Source organism: Phacochoerus africanus, chromosome X (genome assembly GCF_016906955.1).
Source record: "Phacochoerus africanus isolate WHEZ1 chromosome X, ROS_Pafr_v1, whole genome shotgun sequence".
Classification (NCBI taxonomy): Eukaryota; Metazoa; Chordata; class Mammalia; order Artiodactyla; family Suidae; genus Phacochoerus; species Phacochoerus africanus.
This window is the reverse complement of record NC_062560.1, coordinates 86113084-86134150: the sequence shown is the minus strand read 5'-3', so window position 1 is coordinate 86134150 and position 21067 is coordinate 86113084. Positions and strand designations below refer to the sequence as shown.

Below are 21067 nucleotides of genomic sequence, written 5' to 3'. Positions count from 1 at the left end.
TCATCTTCCTTCTCCCTTACTGAATCATCAATTTCTGAATAGTTTGCAATTTTCGACTTAATTAGGTCTTTCCCCTAAGTGAAGAACACATCTGTTCCCTGTCTGATGCTTTGGCAGCTGCCTCTCTGCCTTTCCCAAGATGGAATGATTAGCTCTTTCTTTCGTTGTCCTAGCTGGTCGTTAGTTCAGGACTAGTAGCCCATCTCATGGTAATGGAATGTCCAAATCCGATGACCAGAGTTGTTCCCATTGCCTTTACTGCCTTTCAGTCTTTGGTGGAGGGTGCCTAATTCATATGAAATGGGGGATCTAGCAATCTTTAGGAGCTCCATTTGCCTCATTATCTTCAGTGATTCCATTGTTCAGCCTTTTGAGGTGCTGATTCATCTATGAGTACTTAGCCCAGTGTCCCTGATGTGGTTTTGATGGAGAAACAGAGGATAAGAAAGATCCTAAATGTCCTTTGTCCTTGAATTAAATGGCTTCCTTTGTCCATTTCACAGATTCTCTATTTCAGTTCCTAAGAAATCTTATTGCCCTTTGATCTTTTTGTTTTAGTTTTAGGTACCTGTATTCTACGAAGTGATTTCTATTTTTCCTCTAGGTGTTTTGATGTTATCTGCCCCCCTTAGCTTTTAATTTTATATTCACTTCCAATGTTAATTGTTGGGATTTGCGCTGATCATAGCTTGCCCTTACATCTAAGATATCAAGTCAGCTTCTCCATTCTATTCCATCTTCCCTCTCACACTATGCTCCCTATTAATCAACCCAAAGTGTTTTGTATTGTGGGTTTAGTGCTGCCCTTCCAAATGTTTGTGGTGCAGCTGGTTTTCGTTTCCTTGCCCCAAGTGCCTCATTCAATTTAATTCCTCATACTTAGCATATTAGGCATCTTGTCAATACTTCTTTTCTCAGGTCTATTTTTTAAATTTGAATGCATTCTGCTTAGGGGTGTGTGTGTGTGTGTGTGTGTGTGTGTGTGTGTGTGTGTGTGTTGAAGTGATGACATCTGCAGCAGAGTCAGAATTAGCTCTATGCCTAGGAGGAAAGATAGCACAGAGGGAAAGAGCATTGCTCACATTCTCAGAAAGAGTATGCAAGGGTGAGCCCTCGGCGAAATTGTATCTGCCCTGTCACTATATTCATCTGCCTGCTCCTTCCCCTCTCTTTGGGCATCTAATACTGCCCTTGGGTTTTCTTAGTTTCCATCACCATTAGCCCCTCTACTCAGGGCCCTGCATTCTCAAGCTTTCTTTGCTTGTCTCCTATTCCCACATAAACTAATCTGTTCTGTATTCCATTTTCCCAAGGTCTTAGTTATTCCACGGGATCTGCTAAACTCATCAGTACTTCTTTCCAAATAGCATTTGATACCTTAATGTGATGATAATACAAAGGAATAATTAATGGTGGCATTTAGGTCACCGATGTGGCCTGATGAGGGTGATGTCTTTAATGTGAGGTCTTTCCCTGCATCCCTTCTTCATATCTCACCAGTAGTTGACTACATGGTCTAAGGATAAGATCAGCTCAGACTCCATCTATCCCAGAGTTGGAGCTTTCTGACCTAAATGTGTATTGAGGTTTTTTTCCTTTGTGCCAGGAACTCTTTAGCTTGGTTTACACTTTGGATCATCCCAACAACACTGGGAGGTCTGTCCTCTTATTCCTATCTTACAGATGGAAGGAAAAAAACCCAAGGCACAGATAATAATTTTAAATAACTTCTGGATAGGGTTATTAAGCAGTGGATCTGGGACTTGAACCAGGCAGTCATGCTCCAGAGCCCACACTCTTACATACTTTGCTACACTGCCTCTGGGAGAGAGATGGTAATACAAACTTCGCTGAGAGGAGCTGACTTCAGATGTACTGCAGGGTAGCAAGCTTCCCTTTGGCAAGGAGCAGATTAAGTCTTGAGTTGCTCCAATAGATTTGACTCAAGTGTGCCTCATTCTTTCTGGAGAGAAGCTTGCCTTGGGACACAGTGCTGCATCAGAAAGGTTTGCCTTTGCTTCTCCATGCACAAAAACTTAGCTATATTAAACATTTTCTTCACCTGTCCCTATGGCTTTAGGTCCTCAGCAGGAATGATTCTCAGATGCCTAGGACTAAACTTACCCTCCATCTTTTCTCTACTTTTGGAGCTGATGAAGCTGTGCAGAGGGTTCTCTGTGGTGCTGGCCAGCAGGAACATGACAACCTCAGGGTGGGGGCTCTGTGAAGGAGAGAGCAGATTCACTCCTACTCTCAAGGGCCAGGATTGCAAGAAAGCTGGCCTCACTAAGGAAGTGCCCGTCTTTTCACTAGATATAGTTTATCGATATAGTCACACAGTGAATTGTTTTCTGACATGGATGGTTGTCTTTCTTGTTATGACTTCTGGACTGAGCTTTTCCTTCTGGACTGAGCTTTTCTTGGCTGCTGCTTACTTACTAGCAGACAGAAAGCTTCCTACCTGTGGGCTGCTGCAGTCATGGTAAGGCACACTCTGCTCAGAGAAGGAGCGCTTTCTCTCTCTCTTTCTCAGTAGCTGTTATCCCAAGGCTGGAATTTAATACATTCATTTATTCTTCTTTAGATAAACAGGATTCAATCCAGAATGAAAAGGGAAGCAGTCTAATGTGGTCTCACTTTGCATGATTTTTCAGGGTCTGCAGAGTTCCAGCTGTGTAAACATGATTAAAAAACTTTGGGATTGTCTAATGGAGGAGGATTGCAATTTGGGAGAGGCCCACCATGGCTGGGCTGAAGCCAGACATTCTTCCACCCACTCTAGTCCACACCCTGTGAGGTTGGCTTGCTTAGCTCCTAGAGTCAGAAGTGAAGATGGGGCAGCTGGTGTTAATTATACTGTCTTATAGCTTCTTATCAGTAGGGGATGAAAACTAGGCAAGAGTTAGGAAAACCTAAGCCACATTCTCAAATATGCTCCAGTGATGGTGCTAGGAAACAAAAAAATTGAAGATGTTGGACAAAATGAGAAAGCCCAAAAGATTAAATATGACAGTAGGAAGAAAATAGCTAGGGAGACTATAGCCACATTAATATTCAGTTTGATCTACTCCATGTTCACTGGAAGCAGGGGCAGAGAAATGTTGCCTTTGGAAAGGACTGATTGGGTTCTGATATCTGGACTCAATTTTGTCAGATTTGTTTAAATGATGACTAGCTCAATAATGCTAAAGATTTTTAATATATGAGCATTATTATTGTGGAAGGAAATGTGGTTTCTCCATAACAAATACAAATATTATGGATTATCCAGTTTTTCCATCCCCACCCTCCACCCACAATTATGTGAAAAGTTGGATCTGCTCAATTCAGTAAAATCTGGGATCTAGTAATTGTTTTGTCCCTCTGAAGAGGCTCATGGACATACATATTCTTGAGCTCCGAGGTATGGACTTTCTGATGAGATAGTGGGTTTCTGTGCCTCAGATTCCAGTTAACACAAAAGCAATTGGCTTTCCCCTGGAGGTGAATGTCAGGATATGCTCCTGATGAAGGAAGAAAATAAAGCATTACCTTTTCAGTGCAATGGCATGCTATTGCATTTAGGGATAACCCAGTGAGTTAGATTCACTCCTGATACAATTGGCTATTGAAAAACTATTTTCCTGCGAAGTTCACTTCAAAGTATTATCTCTGAGACAGAGTATTCTTTTATGGGATAGGAAGCCTCTGGTTTGAGAAGAAAAACTCTAGCACTGAGTTTGAATCATAGGGGAAGTGTTTGGGAATAGAAAAGGGAGAAAAGTTCAATCAGTTACCATTTGATGCAATATTGGGATGTCAGGGAAATAAAAGACTCACTAGAGAGTTCTAGGCTTTATAGCATATACACGTGCATTCCTTTGTTCACTAGCTGTCAGAGTCTGAAGAGGCAGAAACAGGCCTCCAGACCAGCAGCAGGACATTTGAGAACCCCTATATCTTCCGTCATATTTAACTGGGGAGGGGGGCAATCCTGTCAATACTGTGTATGTGGTGCCCTTGGAACTTGAGGCCGGGATGCCTATTAGTGCTGTGCTGAATGCTGTAATTGTAGCATGTGCAGAGCATCTCAAAATACTTAGCTCCTGGATGCCTGTCTGAATCATTAGGTAGGAGCATTATGGGTGCCGTAATAGCCCTGGTATTCCTGCAATGAAAAAGGAAACACATTCAGCTGGTACTTCATCTACAATCACTTACACTTAGGCTATTGATAGCTGATTGGGATCAGTAGACTGCTGGGCTGGTGCCATGGGACTTCTAAGCATATTTGATGGGTGGAACAGACAGGGAGGCTGTAGATTTTGGCAAGCTGTAGTTCCCATTAGTCAGGCTGAACTAGTCAGGCTGACTGTATCTGACACTGGAGATTCCAATTCACCACGATGAAGCTTACTACTCTAGGCTTTGGCTGATGGCCCAATGACATTAACATGAAGGACAGAAGAGGACCAGTGTTAAATTAGACTGTGAGTTGCCAGTGAGCAAATAGTTGAGTGGTTTACTGAATACCCTTTTGATTCTTTTGGCAGACATAAAATTCATAGCAACTTTTTCTTTTTTTGAATTTTAGGGAATTGTAAGTTTAAAAATTTTATTTTATGATAAATGTTAACCATTCACCCTCCTAATAGCGAGGTGGGCTCTTTTATAGGATGTACAGATAATATTCCTCTCCTCAAGTTTTTCTTGTAAGGGGGTGCTGGTAATATACCCAGCTAAGGATATTCCAGACACAGCTGTTTCTAATATTCCGAGGGGCCCCCACAGAACCATCAGGATTACTCTGAAGGTGCCTTGGTAGGAATGGGGAAATGTCCCAGAGAATAGGCCTTTTTCGCATCGGTGGATTTTCTGTTAGACTTGGCCACCGCTATTGTTTCTGATTGCCTCCCTGTAGCTTCCCTGGAGGTGTGAGTTTCTAGGCAGAAAGATTTGATGTGATGAGGAATGGCTACAAAGCTGAAGGAAGAGAAACGGAGTCTGAATGGAGTGGTAAGACAAGAGGATATTTTAGGCAAGGCAGAGATGTGTTGAATATTATGGAATGGAGACAAGGGAAATGAGATGAGAAGTAATTCATGAGGGCACTTATTATTTATAGGTGGGAATAAAAGGTCCATTGAACTCCAGGGGAACCTTCCTTTATGCGATGCCTGTGCATATGTTGAAATTCGTGAAGTGAATTCCATCTTAAATGCACTGGGGAAGCTGATGACCTGCAGTTCGTGGAATATTCTATTTGGTACACAATCAATCTACTTTCCCCCTGCCCTGGACAGTCTTTGGGGTGTGTTCAGGAGAAAGTAAATAGAGCAGATGCGATATTTCCTCTCTGGAGAGTTCAAGAGTTTCCTTAAACAAAGGCAAGATGTCAGTGTCCCCTTTTTACTTTCCAAACAACCTTTTCTGAGAGCTAGCTTGGCAATTTTCTGGCTTCCTCGCAGTTCTGAAATAATTTCTGAAACATTTAGGTACTCTGATTAGTTTTACTTTGGAAAATAAAAGTTGGTTTGTGTTTTAAAAAAATCGTCTGGACAGTCCGTGTCTAGTTGGGTGGTGCAGAAGAAAAGGCGAGCTCTTGTATCAATCTTTATTCCCTCTGTAAACACAGATGACCAGAAGGGAAGGCTGTTATTAATGGTAACGCAGACCAGAAAAAAGGCTATTATTTTCAGTCTGTTGAACAGTACAAAAATGCTTCTCAAGCACTGTGTTCAGATGTTTCCTTTTATTAGCCGTCACACAAGGAATTAGACTCATTTCAAACAGTTCATTTTCCCACTCTTGTCTCCATAAAATCATTACTCATGAGTGGTTTCTTTGTTGAAATACTGCTGACCTCCCATATTGGAATGGATAACAGAGTGTTAAACATATAAACTTTTCAGTTTGCATAAACTCTGAAAGAAGGTGGTGGTGGGGGGAACAAAGATTCCCCAGGAGAATAAAAGTGTGCGTCGATGTCTTTGTTACTGTCCTATAAGTATCTTATCCAGGAAACTATGTCAGCATTGTAATTCTGTGTTGTGTGTGTGTCCGTGTGTGTCCGTGTGTGTGTGTGTGTGTGTGTGTGTGTGTGTGTGTGGTTAATAACAGCAAAGAGCTCTTTGAGCACCAGCAGGAGGTTTTAAAATATCATTCTGCATCTGCCCTGTTCTTTTCTCCTTTCCAGCCCTTTTCTACCTCCCTGCCCCCAATCCAAGACCATTAGAATAGTCAAAGGAATTGTGCCATGTCTTAATATGTGAGCAGATGATGATCCTCAGCTCTTCAGCTAGTTGCCGTTTGCATTTTGCCAAAGCTGATTATTTTATCTGCAGTTTTAATAACAAGCTGGATTGTTAGCTATTCACTAACTGACAGAGCAAAAAAAAAAAAAAAAAGAAAAGAAAAGATTGCAAAGTGGAATGAAGGAGATGAGAAAGCTCTAGGGCCAAAGAAGACTTTTTCTTTAATTAATAATTTCAATTTACTCAGAATATTTTTATGCTAGGACCCAACATTTTATGTTAAACAAGTCTGCACCCTCCCTCTCTGTAACTGCCAAATTGGAAACTCAGAGAATAGAAATCATGCAGGCTTGAATGAAACATTAAATTCTCTACTCCCAGTGTTTTGTTTTCTGAACATAGAACTAGGCTCCTCAGGGCGTCTCCAGCCACAGCATGGCATTCGTTCATTAGCCCCATGTTTCACAGACCCAGTCATGAAAGATTGGCATTTTAACCAACAAGGGGCAGATGCAATAAAATTGGAGTTCAGGAGATGCAATGTTTTGGAAAAACAGCTTATTCCAAGGGTGTGAAGATACATGATCTGTGCTAAATGGATAGAACATTTAAATTTACCAGACTGGTTTTCAGTAATCTTTTGATTTGTTCCACTGATTTTTTCCCAAGCTTTATTGAGATGTGATTGATGTATAATGCTCCATTGTTTTAACTTCTGAACAGAGATGAATATGCAGGATGATGAGGGCTGGTAGGGGTGGTGTGTGTGTGTGTGTGTGTGTGTGTGTTTGTGTATACATGTGTGTAGGTCTGTAATAAGTTTTTTCTGGCCACACCTGCGGTGTATGAAAGTTCCCTCCACAAGGATCGAACTGAGCCAAGCAGCAACCTGTGCCACAGCAGTGACAATGCCCAATCCTTCACCCGCTGCTCTACAAGGGAACTCCTACAATAGGTTTTGGGGGCTGTAATTCAGGCTTACTCTACATCAGCGCTTACATAGACTTTTCTAGAGTTGTGTCAGAATGTCTTAACTCAGGTCATCTCAACTGAAAAGCCTTCTGCTACTCCTATATTCAGAGTTCAAGCCAACTCAGAAAAAGCCCTCACGGTTGTGGCCCAAAGAGATTCTAAGACTTCCTTGATGCTTCAGTTGGAGCAGCCATTCTTTTTTTAAAAGAGTTGGATATGCTGAAGGTCAGGATGTCATACTGGAACCACCATGTGCAAAATGTGTAAAGGACTTTTTCTTCTTAAAACAAGCAACAGGACAAATATCTGGCACCTTCAGATTATCAAGTTTCCTCCAAGAACGGATTAATTGGTCTGATTTCTGAATTCATCTAGTTGCTTTTGAGGCAACACCCTGAAAAATATAGCTTGTTTTCTCCTACTGGTATGGTTATGTGGACAACTGGAAAAAGAGTAATTCTAAGTAATTCTAAGGAAAAGAGCAAAAGAATAAAATTGAGCATTGTTCATGAAAGATGGATAATGACAAGAAAACATAGAAGGTGGCGTTTCAGCCCTTCAATTTTGGTATTCATTATTCATGGTTATTATTCATAAATTCTAACACAAATGTTAGGCCTGCACCCCAGTGACATATTTGCATTTTATTTTAAGTTGATCTCTACCTAGTTTTGCAAACAAAGATTTAATGGTTTTGGTTGTCTCCTATGCTCCCTCTGCTACTATTTTGTCTTTTTCATATATTGGCTTCTATCCCTTTCATATTTGCTATCTCCATCATTCATCTCACTCCTCCATCCAAGATTCATTCGTTCTTTCTCTCTTGCTCTCACTCTCGCTCTCTCTGTCTCTCTCTTTAATGTTTTAGGAAAAAAAGATTTCTAACATGGAAAAGTGATATTTGAATAGATTCCCCTAAGGCAATCAATTTACTTTTAATTTGTCTGGAAGTAAGCTTTTCTTTGTTGCAACGAGGAAGGATTGAAACTGCTGTAAAATTTATTAGCTTCCAGGAAGATATTTGAAATGAATTTTTTTTTAATGATTGTGCTGTTTGCTGTACCCAGAAGCAGTGTCATCGCAATTACAGTATTCCAGATGGTTGCTGAAGTTATGCTGAAATATCAAGATAATGCTAGATGTTTCTACGAGGCTTTTGTTGGCAATGAATAGTCCAACCTAGGCAGTTAATAGATAGTAATCCCTCTGACACTCCTATTTGTTACCAATGACTATTTCTAGTGATTTCCTACCTAGCTGATGACATGACACATGCTATCTTTTTGAATCATTGAGCACTTTATTTTTCAAATGGGAAAGAAGTGATTGGAGAATTACCAATGTTGTTTCTTAGCTTCCCCACCCAGTAATAGGAACATTTTGGCAGTTAAGAATCTTGAAAGAATTTAGAAGTTGCAGTTGCAACATTTTTCATTGACTCATGTATAGCAGTGTCTCTTTCACACAACTGAATGTCCTGGGACTTGATTGAAGGAAGTGTCAGTTCCTGTTAAGAAGAACAGCAGCTGTTGGGTCCTCCCCCCACCCCGCCAACCAACATTAAATTTTCACTCAAAAAGGAAAGATTTTTTTTCCTGGCTAACATGCCCTGTCCCTCTTGCTTTCTCCATCAGCCTTATTTGTGCCATCCTCACTATGTATTGTGTCCAATACCCAGAAACTTATGACAGGCATAAAAGTGAATTTTTTCTCATGCTAATGATGTCAGAAATTTGCATATGTTCAAGGAAAGAGTGAAACCAAGTTAGTGATAACCTGAGGTTTAGTGCTATTTATCAGTACCATCTAAAGGCACTGTCTTGGCAGCAGCATAACTTACCTGTAAAATGTGTGTAACTGTCTGTTTTTCATTTGACTTCACGCCAAGTCAAACAATTGGTTTAGACTCTTCAACTGGTGTTGTAGGTGTCTGGTGGTTGTAGGCTAAGAGACTATTCTGTGGACATGGTAGAATGAAACTCTCGAAAACGGTCCCTCTTTGCTCAGAGTTGCAGCATCTCAGTGTTCCCCCTTTGGGGGAATAGTTCAGTGGCCTTCCCTGACACCTCATATTTTACTTGTAAAGCTTTTGCAAATGGTTTTTAAGCACTTCGATGAAGTTCAGCACCTTGTCAGATAATTTGCTCCACCATAGAAGCCAAAATACAAAGATTCCAGTCTAGTCAATCTCTGCTTATCTCAGTCATTGTCAGCACCTCTTATTTCTCAGTCTCAATTTTCCAGGCAGCCTTCTGCTTCATTTCCTTGCTCCCTATGCATCAGCACAAATGACTTATACTTATACACATCTTGAAATCTCTTCTTTATGGGTTGAATTGAATTGAGCCCCAGTACAAAAATAAAAACTCCAGGAACTATTGTGATTGCCCAAATTGCAACTTAGATTGTATGACTGTACATGCCACACTGTCATCTATCATAAATATTAAATTCTCAAGCACTTACACTTCAATATGTTTTAACTTTGTCTCTTCAACCAGCTCAGCACTGAAGATTCCATTGAAGATAATTCAATTGCTTTGCATTCTGAAAGGGGCATCATCTTTTTAATCTATTTTCATGTTGCACTGGGAGTAACTGAATTTCGGTTGCATAGCCATGAATGAGGGGGAGGCCTGCACGCCATTCAGCCAAATATTGGGTGGCACTTGCTAACAAATGCTCAGGTGTCAAATGGGCTAGGGACAAGGTTCAGGTTCCTCAGTCTTTTCAGCCATCCTCTCTATCCCGAGCTAAAACCAAATTTCACAGAATTCCTGCTGTTTAACTAGTTAGCCATTCTGAAAATGTCAATCTATGCTGATCAGGGCTGGCTTTTCTCTCTGCCTGTCTTCTCTCTTTTGGCACCATCTCTTTGCCAGTCTCAGGAACTTTCTTCTCATACCTTACCCCCACCTTGCCTTTCCTTAGGTATCTCTCTCCAGACATTTCTAGCTTTTCTTACTCCATCAAAACTTTCCTATCCTGCCCTTCTCCCAGGGCTTTGCTATATGACCAAAAAAAAAAAAAGTTGATGATCTCAGTTTGTTAGTGGATATTTATTTTATTATTAAAGTATAGTTTGTTTACACTGTTGTGCCAATTTCTACTGTATAGCAAAGTGACTCGGTCATATATATATATCCATATATATATGTATGCATGTGTATATATATATATATATGTTTTTTAAAATGCTAATTTTCATTATGGTCTGTCCCAGGATGTTGGACAGTTTGAATTCTCTTATTTTTAACAGGTGCATTTAATGTCTGTACACAGATGAAGGAAAATAGTGGGATTTTTCATCCATGTTTATAAGGGTTGGTTTTTGCATACTCCTTCTTTGGCATCTGTCAAATAATACCACCTAGCTGTTTTAAATGCTAATCATAGTTTCGCATTGTACCCCTTCTGCCTGTTGTTCATCAGGCCATAGTGCTGTAAGAAGGGCTGCTAAATAGGAAAACAGAAAGAAAGCATTAGGGAGGAACCAAAATGGCAGAAAATGCTGAAAGAGAAAAAGGGAGTGAGAAGGAAACAATACTCTTTGTAGTGTATGCAATTTTTGATTTACTTCTTGTCATGCTAGAATGGCTGCAGGATAGCTTGGTGTTGGTTCATGAGCCTCTAGAAATGTCTCAGTTTTTACTGGTCAGCTCTTTAATATTTTATAGATGGTGCTCCATATTTTCTTCCTGAAACTTTGGGTCCTTTAGGAAGTAAGTGTAAACTCCTTCCAAAATTACAGCCTAGGAGGGCTCTGAGAAATCTTCATTTTGCAGAGTCCTAAGCCCTTATTGAATTTTTGCTACATGTTCAAATAGTATCTAAATACCCCCAAAGAAGCCCAAGCCTTAGGATGTTAATCAGATCAAGACCGAGATGTAATGTCTGAAGCCTACATGTTGTTTCCTGCTCCCTTTCCTTCCCCCTTTCTATCTTCCCTTCCTCCCTTTTCCACTGAGTCCACTGCTACTCTGTTTGCTTGTTAAGTTTCAAAAAAAAGGGTGAATGTTCTTTCTCCTCAGTCTTTGCAGGCCTTAAAATGCTTTTAAGAATTCTTTCCAGGATAATTCTTTCCTTTGGAATTCTCAGGCATGTTTGACAAGAGCATTTGTTTTTAAATGGGTATTTAAGTTACTTTTGCCAGGAAGAGTCAGCATCTCCAGTGGCTCTAAAAGGCCCATTTTTGGCCTATATTTTATAGGAATTAACAACAATTTTATTCAATGCCAAGAAATAATGCTTCATATTTGAACAACAAATTAATTTCATAAAATAGACTCTTCTGCTTATTGCATTGTTAACTTATCACAGTACAGGCCCCATTGACTACTGTTAAAATTAAAAACTCCAAGGTACATGGCAGATGTACTTTCAACTATATATCAAAGCATAACAGATCTCTTTAAGACCTGTACATAGCATGCAGGAAACTACCCAGAGGCTAGTGAATTAAACAAGAAGGAGGCTTATTTTTTCTCTTATTTAAAAGAAGTTCAGGTCTAGTGAGGTAGGTCTACAAAATCTTTGATATCCCAAAGTCCTTATGTCTTTTTTACTATGCTATTTATAGGAATATGGCTTCCATCCTCAGAGTTGCCTCTTGGTAGTAATATGGATGCTGTAGCTCCAGCTATTATGTCTCCATTCCAGATAGGACAAAGCAGGGAGGAATAAGGACAAAAGGGTCCTCCAGCTAAGTCAGTTCCCCTCTTTTAAGGAGATTTCTCGACATCCTGCCTCTATAACATTGGCCTACTATTAGTTACATGGCCACCCCATCTACAAAGAAGACTAGATAATGTAGTTTTTAAGCTGGCATATTGCCAGCCCTAACAGAGGAGGAGTTCTGTTTATAAACATTAAAAATAGATATGGATATTACATAGGTTTGCTATGTCTGCTTCAGATGAGTAGGAGGTAGGTCAAGAATGGACACTTCTCAACCGTTATGTTTTCTGAATTAGGTGCATGTGATCAATTTTAATAGCCCTTAACCTCTTCATGATATTGCCATAGTCTCTTCCATTGTATCTCATAAAAAATGGCCCCACTTTGGTCAGAGATTATTTTGTTTGTGGGTGATGCAGGTGAAGCTAAATGGATAGATATGAGTACAATCCAGGAAGCTTTTCCGGTTTACACATCACTTGCTTGTAGGTTATGTTACTGCTGCTACTTAGAAGTATCTAACTACTTAAGTTCTCAGGAACTGAAACTCACTTTAACTTTCCCTTTCTGCCTTGTTGATTGCAGATCACTTCTGAGTCGGTAACACATTGCTCTTGAAACTTTTACCTTGAACTATTTTAGTGTTGGAGCTTTGTCTCTGATCATTGGGATCTTTGAGTTAATACACCAAGCTCTGAATCATGATAAGGAACTTCCAGCATTGTTGAACGCATCTACTGTGGCTGGACATCTGTACAAACTCAACAGAGCTTCACAGCCCTTCTATTCCACCAGAACTTTGAAAGTTTTAGCAAAGCCTGAGACGGTGTTTTCATCATTTTCTTTTCTTTTTTCACTTTGGTTGGGACCATGGGTAGGTTCTTTCTAGTGTGGAAGCACATTGTTTGCCCACATCTAAAGAGATAGCAGTTTCACATTCTGAGGTGGATAGTAATTGCTGCAAAAAGTTTTTCTATTACCTGCACAAAATAACATATTCTGTTCTTTTTCTATTTGAATTACTTCCTTATCCATCATGACTTAGTCATCGCTGCCTATTATGCCTCCTATGCTCTCGCAAAACTGATGCTTTAAGATTTAATTTTTATTTTTTTGGCCAGAGATTTTGGGAGTCCCTCACCAAAGTCCTTAATGACAAATTGTGGCCAAAGGTATACTTATTACTATCTCAATTGAAGAAGCTTTGTTTTTTCTCTATGTTTTTATTTTTTTGTCTAAAATAATCTGATGTGTTTTGAACTAAGGACTTCTGTGGCCTCAAGATTTGTGTCCCTCTTCCAAACTTAGGCAATCTCTTCATTCATTCATTTTTTTTCGGCCAGACTTGCAGCATGTGGAAGTTCCTGGGCCAGGGATTGACCTCATACCACAGTAGCAACATGAGCTGCTGCAATGACAACACCAGATCCTTAACCTATGGCACCACAAGGGAACTCCTCATTCATTTATTCTTTTCAAATCCTAGGGACAAGTTCAGAAGCAGGGAAGACCATTTTGAAAATTCATCATTCACCCCTAAATATGTGTATATTTGAATTAAAGAATCTTCTTTTATTCATCTGCACATGGTGATGTGTTTAAATTTCTACAACTTTGTGTGGGGTTTTAGAGCCTTACAATTTGCTTTGCTTAGTCTCAGGTTAATAGTCTTAGAAAAATGTAGTAAGATATATATAGAGTCACAAATAGGCTCACAAGAGAAATCTTAGCCAGGAATTAGAGAATTGTTAGCCTACCACTGTTTCATCTGCAGCCAGCATCTTGACAGTTAATTTTTGATGATATCAAATGGTTCCTGTCTGGTCTTGTATCTTCATCCCCAGCCACAGTACTCCCTGATGGCAGGTACATAATCTCTACCAGTCCCAGGCAATTCCATAAGTAGCCTCTTTGCTTTGTTAAAATCTGATTTGTCATCATCGCTATTCTTAAGGGGCTTTGTGTTATGACTTTCTCACTTAATTTCACTAACTAAACTGAAGTTTTGATTTTTGAAAGGTAATTCATCCACATTACGTTTATGATTATAGATTATCTTGGGCTGGGAAGACATTCTATCTAAGTTTTCTTTCATATTTCATAGGGCTATAAACACTAAAGCTAAGTTAGATTTTGTTTCAGTAGTATTGACACAAATGTCACCGAGTGTTGTTTGATAGTAAAAATGATAAGCAGCAAGTCACTGCCCTTGGTAAGGATTTAAGGAAAGAAAGAGATCAGATCTAAGCCAGGAATGAGATATTGTGAGTAAATGAGTCTTTCAGATTCAAGTCTTCACTTGCATGAGGTAAGAGTGGTACACATAATATAGTCACATAATTAATACAAGAAAATTGCATATTATTCTAGCTCCTATATGGCCGAGGTGGGCTTAGTGAGATTGATGAGTGGGCTTAGACTGATTGCATTCCTGGGGGGCACTGAGTGAGTTTACCATTTGCTTTTCCGGAAGAGCGATTTATTCACTTAGGCAGTGGGTAAGCTGAAAGCAAGTACAGTCTTTGCAGAGAATCTTCTGAGATGGCTGAGTTCCCTGCTCTGATCTTCCTAGATCCATTAGATCTTAGAAGTGTCTGCCTCTGGGGTCTCTGCCCTCTGCTTTTGCTGAGGAATCCAGGTATCCTCGTGTCACTCATTTGAAGCAGCCTACTGGAGTGAAGGAATGCTGTAGTTGGGTTTGAGGTGAAGCATGTATGGCCTTCTATTCCTGAATGGTGTTGAAAAAAGAACTGCATCTTCAAATTTGAAGACAGACACTTGAAACTCAAAACTTAAAAGAAATGAGAGCCTTATGTTGAGCCTTTTGGGAAGATTCTACTAGATTGTAGTTCACTACTGTTCTGCTCTAAGAGTATGAGCACGTGGCCTGAAATATCAATCTGAAGGTCAGCTGGGCTTTCTGCAGCTATTCATAGGGCTGTGGTTCCAGGGCTCAAAGGCTAAGGCCGCTATGCCTTTTTGCCCTGAATTGTGGACAAAAATGACAAGGCTCTTCTAATACCTTTTCTCCAAATCATGGAGTATACAGCCAAGTGCCCTTCTACCAAAATAACTGTTGATGAATGAGGCAGAGCAGTGCCTCTTTGTGATGTCTTTTACTTTTTAAAAAAATCAAGTCACAAACCAAAAAGTATAAATACAAGTGTATAAGGAAGGTGTGCTATATAGAGACTAATGCCAGGCAAGACCTTGAATTGCAGGCTTCTTCCCACAAAAAAAAAAAAAAAAAAAGCAGTCACAGCATATATTTCCAACTTTTTTTGACACGTATATATTTTTTGTCTTTGCAGTCTCTGTCTCCTCACGTCCTCCAATCCTACACCAAGGATTTCTATAAATGTTAAGCTGCTTATATTTTGATGCATTGTGCAATGTGATGAAAATTTTCATTAGGTCATCATCAAGCAAGAATGTAACATAAATATAAATTGATATGGAAAACTAGGGCTGTAAACCAAACATTAATAGTTTTCCAATGGGCAAGGGGAAGTTAACCCTGGATCTATGCTCTTATGAAGCCCATGTAGAAATCCTTTCTGAGAGCCAGATTAAAACCTTAACTCCAAATAAACCTGGCATGAAAAGAGAAAAACGTGTCACCAGTAGTTATGAAATCTATGTGCTGAGATCTTCTATGATAGGGTTAAAGTAATCCATGAAAGAATTGTTTTAAGAAATATTACCCTAGGAGTTCCTGTTGTGGCTCGGTAGAAATTAACCCGACTAGTATCCATAAGGATGCATGTTCGATCCCTGGCCTTGTTCAGTGGGTTAGGAATCCAGTGTTGCCATGAGCTGTGGTGTAGGGTCACAAATGCAGCTTGGATCTGGTGTTGCTGTGGCTGTGTTGTAGGCCAGCAGCTATAGCTCCGATTTGACCCCCATCCTGGGAACTTCCATATGCTGCAGGTGTAGCCCTAAAGACCCTAATGAAACTACAGATAAAGGTAAGGAATGGCTAATTGGGTAACTTAAATGATGTTCAGCCTATGAGTGATGTGTTCATAGGGCCAATTGAAGCTTTTGGGTCAGATGGATGGAAGCAATCTCAGTATATTCCTTCTTATGGGAAATTAAGTCATGTAAATAGGTGAGGAGACTGGCAGTTGGGACTAGTGGTCAAAAAAGGTGATATGACCAACTGCAGAGGCATGGTTTCCACCCCCAGCCTGGCTTAGTGGATAAAGGATCTGGCATTGCCACTACTGTGGCTTGGATCCACTCCCTGGCCCCAGGAATGTCCATGTGCCAAAGGTGTGACTATAAAATTAAAAAAGAAATAAGTGATATGATTGGGTTTTCAAAAAGAATGATACTAATCTAAAATTGAGCACAATATATCAATTGACAGGTAGGGTGGGAATGTGGTTGACTGCGCTATTTTTCAGAAACATGGCCAAGAACTTCTCAGATGTACTGTTGGATTCCCTGCTCTGCCTCCACTCCCTCTTCTACTGAACCACTTTCAAACATAGTTCATTCTTGGCAGGAGTTGTTATAAAAATCCTGACTTTCAGCACCTTAAACATTTAAAAATATATATGTTTTCATCATAACGTGCTACCCTTTAGGTTTTTAGTTTTGTCGGCAGTGGGAACAACAACAAAAATAATAGTAATAAAGTGGAGGGAGAATATTCAGGGGTAGATCTAGAGCTATTTAAAAATCCAATTCTTCACACTTGCTCCAAAAGGCAATAAAGGACTATCTAAAAGTATCATTTCCCAAAAGGGTCTGTGGATACCTAAGAAAACAGAACACTGAGGATAACAGTGATTCCTGGGGAATGCTGATGAAATTGACATTTTTATTTTCTCCAAACAGATCAGAATGAAGGATTTCATTGCAGGGAAGAATGCCGGATTCTTGGCCACTCTGACAGGTGCTGGATGCCCCGGAACCCCATGCCCACCCGCTCCAAGTCCCCTGAGCACGTGAGGAACATCATTGCGCTGTCCATTGAAGCTACTGCTGCTGATGTTGAAGCTTATGACGACTGCGGCCCCACCAAGCGGACTTTCGCAACCTTTGGAAAGGATGTCAGCGACCACCCAGCTGAGGAGAGGCCCTCTGTGAAAGGCAGGAGGACTGTTGATGTGACCATCTGCAGCCCCAAGGTCAACAGCGCTATCCGGGAGGCGGGCAATGGCTGTGAGGCTATTAGCCCCGTCACTTCCCCTCTGCACCTTAAGAGCCCTCTGCCTACCAAGCCTTCTGTGTCTTACACCGTTGCCCTGGCGCCCCCGGCCCGCGATCTGGAGCAGTATGTCAACAATGGCCCTTCTCGCCCCTCTGAAGCTGAGCCCCGTGGAGCTGATGGCGAGAAAGTCATGCATGAGGTTAACCCCATTCTGAAGGAGGGCCGCGACAAAGATTCTCCTGGCGTGAAGCGTCTGAAGGATATCGTTCTCTAAACCAATCCTGGGGAAGAAGAGAGAGAAACCATGCTCGCTAGCAAAGAAGCAGGAGCTGATCATTTTAATTGCTCACCAGTGGTTGGTTCTTGAGTGGCTGTATTTCAGAGCTTTCCCTAAATGTATTGTTTATAAATGACTATCGTTCTGTGACAATCCCTCTCGTTTCAACAGGCAGCAGGGGTGTTCCATTGGAGCAAATTAGCTTTGGCTTGACTTGTTCATGGGGCCTTGATGTTGGGGAAACAGAGACAAATTCAGTTGTGAAAAGTATTATGTATTAAGTGTTTGAATTTATATATTTTTCTATGTTGAAATTATAATAAAAATTACAATTGTTTGTGGAGGATTACATTTTAAAAAAGCAAAAAAAAAAAAAAGTCCAAAAAAAAAAAAAAAAGCTCTGGACACCTTTAATAAGCTCGCCGCTGTTTTGTAGTGTAGACAAGTTAATGGTCATTATTGTGTACTATTCATTGATCCAGTGATGTGAAATCGAGCCCCAAAAAGGTTGTTTCTGAAGCTCGAGTACTTTCCAATGCCACTACTTTGCTGTGGACACCCCTGCTTTAAGAACCCTTTTGCTAGCTGTGCTATTGTTGTATTTGATATTGCAAATTGCTCTGTGTGTGGTGATGGCAAAAGGCTTTTAGAGGTTGGTGTGTTTTTTTTCTTAAAAAAAAAAAAAACTGCAGACAAAAACAAAGTGCAAACAACTGAGACAGCAAGTGAAGGAGTAACACCACACATATAGATTGAGTACTTGAAGAATACTCATGGAGGATACCCATGTAGTGGTTGCTCACTGCCTTGCAGAGTATTTTTTCTGCCTCTCAGTCTTCTGCCTGGATCTGTGATAGATCATTGCAGAAAGTCATTTTTGGATATTCTGCTATCTAATTTGCAGTTGTCAGAAATACTGTGCTGAAAGTTTTATGAGATCAATTTTTCTAATTTTCAGGCCCTGAGCAGGAAAGTAGTTACTGAAGTTATCAGTTTCCAGGCTTAGAAATTCCCTATCTCCAATCATCTAGAACTCAAAAAGACTGAATCTATTTTGAGTTCTAAATTAGCATCTTTTCAAACACATACTTCCTGATTCAGTGTTTCCCAATCACGATTAGAATTAAACTGCAAAGCATGTCATGGGCTGGAATTGAGAACTCCATGTTGCTCTGTATTGTAGGATTCTAAATAGGGATAGAGTAAGCAGTACAAAGTGTACATTTAGGAAAAGACAGGTAACAGGTAACAGCATCACTAATCCAATTACTGTGCCTTCTAAATGGAGACACTTGGACACTTGAACTCATCTTTTTATGACTAATACTTTTTTAAATTAAAAATGTGAACAGGAAACTATTAAAAATCCCTTATATTTAGCTAGCTTTGCTGTAGGCTAGGAATACACCTTTTTAAAAAATTAACAGGTTCGTTATACACATTCTTTTTTTGTTGGGTTAACATTCCTCCAACTCCCCCATTTATTGTCTGTTAATATTCACTAGCCAACAGAGTATTCTTGCAGCCTAAGAGTTCATTATTTAAAAATAAATGAATATGTCACCTTTGCTCTGCCTTGGTCTTAAAATATTTGTTTCTAGAGAAAAAAGTTTTGTGGTTATGTTCTCATTTGTTTCATTTTTTTTTTGAAATTTAAGAGTACCCAGAAAATAAGGCTTAGAGGTTAGAGCACTAGAATGCAAAAAAGGATTTATTTTCTTAAGTTTAGGTAGATAAGTCAGCTCTTTTAAATGTTTTAGTCATTTTTGCCTGAGTTCCTGGCTTCAAAGTTACTAGGAACATTTTCTCTTGTGGGAGGGAGGGTTTTGAGGGAGATGGGTGGGTAAAGAAGTGGGGATGGGGTTAGGTAGGAGAATATTTCTGAAAAAGAACTTATAATGAAGTAACAAATTCATCCGTATTTCTTATTCAGTGCTGAATACTACCTCATGCAAAACATTGGTGTGGCTGCAAATATCCCTCTGAAACCGACACAATTAGAAATCAATTACCATCGCATCTTCATTTTGGCTCATTTAATTCTCCCTTTTTTCCCTCTTTGATTCATTTCATTTTAGTAGTCAATTTTGCATTGGGTATTTATTTCTGTTTGCAAGTTAATAGACTATTTGATTAACACAATAAAAATTATTTTTTTTTAATTTAAGTTATGATGGCTGCCTGTAGAATTTAGACTGTTTCTCGCCTGATCCATCCTGATAGTATGTTGTTAGCTTCCACCTCAAGGTCGCTTTCAAGTCAGATTCTACAGTTTTTGTACAGGTGTATTTCTTACTATGCTCAGTGGGAATGAAGGAGCTGAAAAGATTGTGGCAAGTGGGAACATTCAATGTTATGTGGCTGTTGAGTCAGAGAGGCCACTGGCTGCCATTTACCAGCCAAGTTTAAAATTGTTAGTGTAGAAGAGACATTGATTCTGCTATTCTCTTGTGTTTTTTTTCCTTGAATTTTTTTTTTTCAGAATTCAGTTTCAAGTGATAGACCAATCCTTTTTCCTTCTCAAAATACTTTGTTCACAGTGGGCAGTCAGACATTTTTTGGCTTCCAAGCCCTTTATTGAGCATGTTCAGAGAATTCCCTTCATTAAGAAAATATCTTTCTTTCCCCTCTCTACGGTCGTCTGATGTATACATCCTCCCAGAAGCACAAGTGCATCCTAGGAGGGCTTTGTAAGCTGGTTTTATAGGTAGGCTATTCCTCCAAATAGTTTTGTGCAAGGATCCTAAATTTCCCTTTGGCTCATGTTTTATTCCCTTTTTTTCAACATGTCTGATGAAAAGCCACAAAGGCCAGAGGGCCAAATATTCTTCATTTTCCCTCTTTAAACATGCTATCCATTTAGATATGAGGGAGCAATTTCAGTTCCTAAATCTTAGGGAGTTCTATTCCATTTATTCTGATGTCCCTTTTGGGGAGGAGTTGATGTTGAGGCATGACTTGCTTTCCTAACAACTGTTTCGGGCATGTCCTTGAGCAGGTGAACGTCTTCATGCAATGTAAAGGGTTTAGTTTGCATTGATTGATTGCTTTTCCCCCAATGTGGGAATTTACTATATATAAGGAATAGGAAGAAGGGAGCCATGCTCTGTAGACTCTCTTTTTTCTTTTCTCTATACTGACTAGTCTATGAGCCTGTTCAGAATGAAACTTACCATGCCTTCTCTCAAAGCCAGTAGAGTCAATTATGGTCCACATTATTGCCCAAATAGGTAATGGACCAAGGGACCCCTCAGTTCCTGAAGGGCAGTGGTTCTCAAAGTGTAACCCCTGGGGGACCAGTATCACTAACACCACTTGGGAACTTGTTAGGAATGGTAATTAGCTGTCCTTACTCAGACCAACTGGAGCAGAAACTCTGGGGGATCTAGCAATCCATATGGATCAGATGCCCAGTAAAGGTTGAGGGCTTGTTAAAGCACAGGTTGATGGGCCCCACACTTTGAGTTTCAGGTTCAGTAGATCTAGGGTGGGGCCTGAGTCTTTGCCTACTTCAACATTCCCAGTTGATACTGATGCAGCTGGTTCAGAGGCTGCACCTTGAGTATCGCTACTCCAGTGTAAACCTGCCTAAGGTGCCCGTTTCAACTCATTCATCACCACGGTGTCCCACTGATCACTAACCAAAAATGTTAACAGAATACAACTTAGATCTCTGAAAATTGGAAACCACCTAGAATACCATCCCAATAGTGTTACCTCAGCATACAACTGAATGTTTGACAGGAA

General features: G+C 40.0%; 1 protein-coding gene across 2 annotated transcripts in view; it reads left to right on the top strand.

Moving 5' to 3' along the window:
- Nucleotides 1–18888, top strand: part of PCDH19 (protocadherin 19) — a 107228-nt gene extending 88340 nt beyond the window's left edge. For both annotated transcript variants that reach the window (XM_047765551.1, XM_047765550.1), the window contains exon 5: nucleotides 16728–18888. In XM_047765551.1, the coding sequence (XP_047621507.1) occupies nucleotides 16728–17317 (590 nt within the window). In that variant the 3' untranslated portion in view covers nucleotides 17318–18888. The remainder of the gene's footprint in view (nucleotides 1–16727) is intronic.
- The last annotated feature ends 2179 nt before the right edge of the window (nucleotides 18889–21067 follow it).